Genomic DNA, 4,678 nt, shown 5'->3' with positions numbered 1-4,678 from the left:
GGGCTCGTGGGGGCGGCTGTGCTTCGAGCCGCGAGAGGTGCCGCGGCGGCCGGGAGCAGCGGGCTGAGCCGTCACCTGCCCGGGTGCTAGGGCGTTCGGCTTCTGCTTGGGGTGGGCTGTCCCGTCCTGGTGTCTTTGGGGTAGTCTAAGCGGGCTTCTCTCAATTCTGCGCGTCTGTTTTAAAGCACTACCCTGGTAGCTAACGAATTGAGAGAAAGTTTCTTGCTGAATCCCGTTTTGTTGTTATGTTTGAAGCCTCTGCTCTCAGGATAGAGGTGTATTTCCAAGACTGTCTAGTCTCGGATTAGCAATGAAAGAGTATAAATGGGCAACCTAAATGTCAAGATGCAGGAGCAGTTACATTGTCATGTGTGTGTGCTGCTCATATCAGTCACTGTGGACTTCCTGGTTTGCTCTTTGTGCATGTGTACATTTGTTCCCTTTAAATGCAAATTTAAGTTAAATGTATAAACACAGCCAATAATTCAACTTCATCTCTTTGTATATCAGGGTACACTGTGTCTGAGGCAGAATGGATGAAAATATAGAAGAGCAAATTGAGTACAGATAATCCTAGAGAAAGGCAACAAAAAGTCATTAAAGCAATGAAGAGGGCATGAGAAATGCATAGAGAGGCTCTTGGTTCAGTTACAAAGATGCAAAATGTTGCAGCTGGTAAAAGGAACTAAGCTGCCTGACTTTAGGAATTAAAAGCTGACCAGAAGTAAATTACTGAATGCTTTTTCTCATTGTGCTTTCTCTGGCTCCATGCCAACTGTTTCAAAAGAAACAGATAACTAATGAAAGAGCACATAAATACAGAAACTTAATGGTTATTCTAACTAATTTTTTTGAAAGCTAGTGAGTCTTGAAGCTTAGTATTTGCATTCTTGCTGAAGAAAAAACACCCCTGAACCCAAGCTCTTCAATGTTTGAGCTCTATGAGCCATTTTAGGAGCTGGTATATGCCTTATTACAAGTTGCATTATTAGCCAGCTACTGCTATCTTTTAGCACTTCAAGCAATTAATTCATTGGCAAGAGGTTTGGGGCATGGCTTGATTTACACCTAAGGTCAGCTGTTAAAACCTCATTTCTCCCATGGGAAAAGAAACTGCCCAATACTTCTTCCAAGGATTCAAGCTCCCTGTTTTCAGGAATGGCAGATAATTTCTAAGCTTAAGCTTATCAACTTTATATGTATATAAAATAATATAGAATAATGATAAGTTTCCTTACTGCAGGTCAGCAAGTGGCCCTGGAAGCTCAAATGTTGCTGCTGGCAGTAATCGTCGTCTTCAGCAAACACAACACCAAGTAGATGAGGTAAAGGTCTAGTCTGATAGCAGTGTAATAATTCCATCTCTTTCAGAAAACCTGACAAGCAAAATAGATAAGCTTTGGCCAAGCAGTTATTGTTCTGTTACATGAAAAGGAAGCCTAGTATCATTCAGCTTTCTTTATTATACTTGTGTCATTTTGAGTCTTGGAAAGGTTTTAAAAAAAAAAAAATGGGGGGGGGAGGCAGGGAGCAAAAACTTCATTCTGCTGTTCTGCTGGAGTGGGAAGAAGTTACCAGTGTCCAAAGGTTAGCTGCAAACTCGGTGTTTGAGGATTGGGTGCGAGTTAAAAATAGTACTCTTGGTTCTTACAGAGAAAAAAAACTTTCTTCTCCTCAGTGGCAAAAAAGGCTGATCTTCTCCAAATAAGACATGCCCAAATTTCTGGGGAATCCAAAAGCCATTGCTGGTTAAGAGCAGCTTTATCTGCTTGAACAGGATAGCACTTAAAATGAGTTGAATGTCAAAAATATTTTGTCAGTCATGTTAAAATGCCTCAACTCCTTCTGAAGTAGGTCGTAAATTATTTCCCAGGTTTCAGGGAATACCAGCACAACTTAGAGAACTTGTCTGCAATACTGACACTTGAAAGTAGGTATTAGGAACTTCCAGTGGTATGTGAATTTCACATTTTCACTTAAGCTCATTATTGGATCTTCTAAAAGGCAATTGCTCCTACTCCTTAGAGAAGACCATTAAAAATATTATGTATTAGGATCTGTTACCTGCAAGGAATCTCTCCAATAGTGATACAGTTTATATACTTACTGTAAGTGTTAAATTGATGTAGGTGGTTGACATCATGAGAGTGAATGTGGACAAGGTATTGGAACGAGATCAGAAGCTGTCAGAGTTGGATGACCGTGCTGATGCACTGCAAGCAGGAGCTTCCCAGTTTGAGACCAGTGCAGCCAAGCTGAAAAGAAAGTATTGGTGGAAGAACTGTAAGGTAACCGTGGCTTGAATACTTACAATATTCAGTATCACAATTAACAGTATTATAGGCAGTATCTCAAAAGGCAGAAGTAAAAGTGACTCCAGCCAATGTTAAGTTATAGCATTTAGTTTTACCACATATACTATAGTGCTTATGTGAAGTGACTAAAATCTGAATTACCAGCTCTGCTGCTTAACACAAGACCTTGTCTAAGATAGAAATGGCCAAAGGGAACCATTACAGTAATCTGAAGCAGTGGGCAACAGGTGAGAAAAGACCAGAAATATGTAGGTTGAGCTAACCTGCATGGAAGTATTACAAAGCAGAAGGAGCTCACTCGGTCTTCTACAGCTTCTGGCAAATGTTGGAACCTTCTTTGGTGAGCCACAAAGTAGAAAATGTGAGGTAGGATAGGAGTAAAAAAAGGTGTTTAATAGGTTTCTTTTTACTCCTGTTCGATAGTCACCTTAGACAGGCTCTGCACAGAGGCATCATGGAAGAGAGCTTGTTGGTCTACTTCGGTTGCCAGTGTGCACAGCCTACCATTTCTGAGTGGTAATGCTCAATCAAGATTGTTTGCTGCAAAAGTTGTACTTACCATGTTATTCTAGCACACAGTGCAAGAGTACCTAGCAATGGCTGCTTCTCCCCCTTCCCTCAGTACCTAAAAGTCTGTTAATGCTGCTGCATAGTCTTGTAGTAAGTGTGTTGTGGCTTTTTTCACAGATGTGGGCAATATTGATAGCTGTTGTTCTCATTATCATCATCATCATAATTGGTAAGTTTCACCGAAATGGGGATTTCTTGTAAGAGTTGCAGTGGATGGGATTAATAAACTGACTGTTAGAGTTTAGTAAAGCCAGGGTACTCAGATGGAAGGTACATATAACATTAACTTGAAATAGCAGTGACTGCTTAAACTATTGTTTAGTTTACTGCAGTGAGTGGTAAACTGCTGAGGGAGCTCTAATAGCTGAATCTTGAACACCTGTGCAATATAGATTGGAAAAGAGGTGAAACTGAGATTCCCAAGGACTTACCAACCATGAACAACTTCTTATAGCTGCATATTGCAGAAGTATAAATACCGTATGCCTCCTGTGTCTGAGAACTATATTTCCAATTGTCTCAGTTTCTTAATCTTGCTTAGATCAGTCTTCAACATGGTAGGTCCAAGTGCACTGCTGTATCTAGGCTTTTTTCAAAAAGTAGAGACTGCACTGCTGTTGGGTGAAATGGTATGGAAGTTGAGTTGGAATAGCAAGCCAGGGAGCATACAACTTGCCCTCTTCATTTTGATTTCTAATGTAGCCCTTAAATATTTCTTGGGAGAATGAAGTTTAAGTTGGTGCTGTAATACAGTAACAAACACTAGTAATTAGCAACAGTTGTGAACTTAGGTGAGAAATACTGATGCAAACAAAAGAAAACTAAAGGTAGGAAAAACAACATGGGAAACTCTTCAGTCCCTCTCTACCTGTCTCTAGTATCTTAAGTTCTTAAAATACAGGATTGTTATGGTGGAGGGCTGAAGGAGACATGTCCCTCTTCCAACTTTTTTCTTTTTTGTAGTCTGGAATGTATCTTCATGAGTTACAGGAAGAAACTCAAATCAACTGAAGATGTCTGTCTTCAGCCTCTCCACTTCAAACCTGCTGTATTTTCAGCCCATCTACTGCTGTTTAAAGCAAAATTATTTTGATTAGTGAAATGTTAACTTTACCTGGTTGCCTTAAGACACTCCTAATATAAATACTAACAAGCACAGCCCACAACTTGCACAGTGCCTTGATAAACTGGAGCATGGAGCTGATGAAGAGGATTTGGTTCCAGAGTTTCCAGACTTAACACTATAATCAGTTATAGACTTCCTAGAGTGGTATCAGATTTATACTTGATCTTCTTCACCTATCTGCCCTCCCTCAGTCCCATTTTGGCAGAGAGGGGGGTTGTTCCATCTACACTGTGAGGGAGCAGGAATCAAATCTGTGCCTTGCTGGGGGTGCCTTTGGCTTGCCTGCCTCTTCCCCCCTGCCCTGCCTTGCCTCAATTAAATGTGGTGATTTCTAGCTGTGGAAGAACCTGTTGGCCAACTAAGCACTCATGCCTGTCACTTACTTTCTGAATGTGCACAGACACCTTATTGGTGTGCATGCTCTGGGAGGGGGGGGGGGCACGTAGCTGGCTCCAGGGTGACTCAGTCACAGCTCCAGGTTCTCTCCGCACAGGGTTTCATTCTCCACGGGGTCGGGCTGCTCCGTGCCTTTCATCTAACCGGAGAAAAAGGCAGCTTAAAGCCCTTGTTTTTTCCTACTTGCCGGGGTCCCTATTTTCGGCCGGGCGAGACCCCGTGGCGGCAGGTGTGGCGGGCGGGGAGGTGGCCGCGCCCGCACGTGGCGGCG

At 42.1% G+C, this 4,678-nt stretch overlaps 1 protein-coding gene across 1 annotated transcript; it reads left to right on the top strand.

Annotated features, from left to right (window-relative positions):
• The first annotated feature begins 663 nt into the window (after positions 1 to 663).
• VAMP3 (vesicle associated membrane protein 3) lies at positions 664 to 4,376 on the top strand. The gene is made up of 5 exons (XM_026085428.1): positions 664 to 675; positions 1,218 to 1,325; positions 2,130 to 2,288; positions 3,003 to 3,054; positions 3,849 to 4,376. The coding sequence occupies exons 1-5, from the start codon at positions 664 to 666 to the stop codon at positions 3,866 to 3,868; spliced, it is 351 nt and encodes a 116-aa protein (XP_025941213.1). The 3' UTR covers positions 3,869 to 4,376.
• The last annotated feature ends 302 nt before the right edge of the window (positions 4,377 to 4,678 follow it).

Source organism: Apteryx rowi, unplaced genomic scaffold (genome assembly GCF_003343035.1).
Source record: "Apteryx rowi isolate R43461 unplaced genomic scaffold, aptRow1 scaffold_67, whole genome shotgun sequence".
NCBI lineage: Eukaryota > Metazoa > Chordata > Aves > Apterygiformes > Apterygidae > Apteryx > Apteryx rowi.
The sequence above is the reverse complement of the archived record's forward strand: the minus strand, read 5'-3'. Positions and strand labels throughout refer to the sequence as shown.

Excerpts from the sequence above, each read along its gene's own strand:
- VAMP3 (XM_026085428.1), top strand. Across the intron at positions 1,326-2,129 it reads CACAACACCAAGTAGATGAG|GTGGTTGACATCATGAGAGT; the intron begins GTAAAGGTCTAG and ends AAATTGATGTAG. Across the intron at positions 2,289-3,002 it reads ATTGGTGGAAGAACTGTAAG|ATGTGGGCAATATTGATAGC; the intron begins GTAACCGTGGCT and ends CTTTTTTCACAG.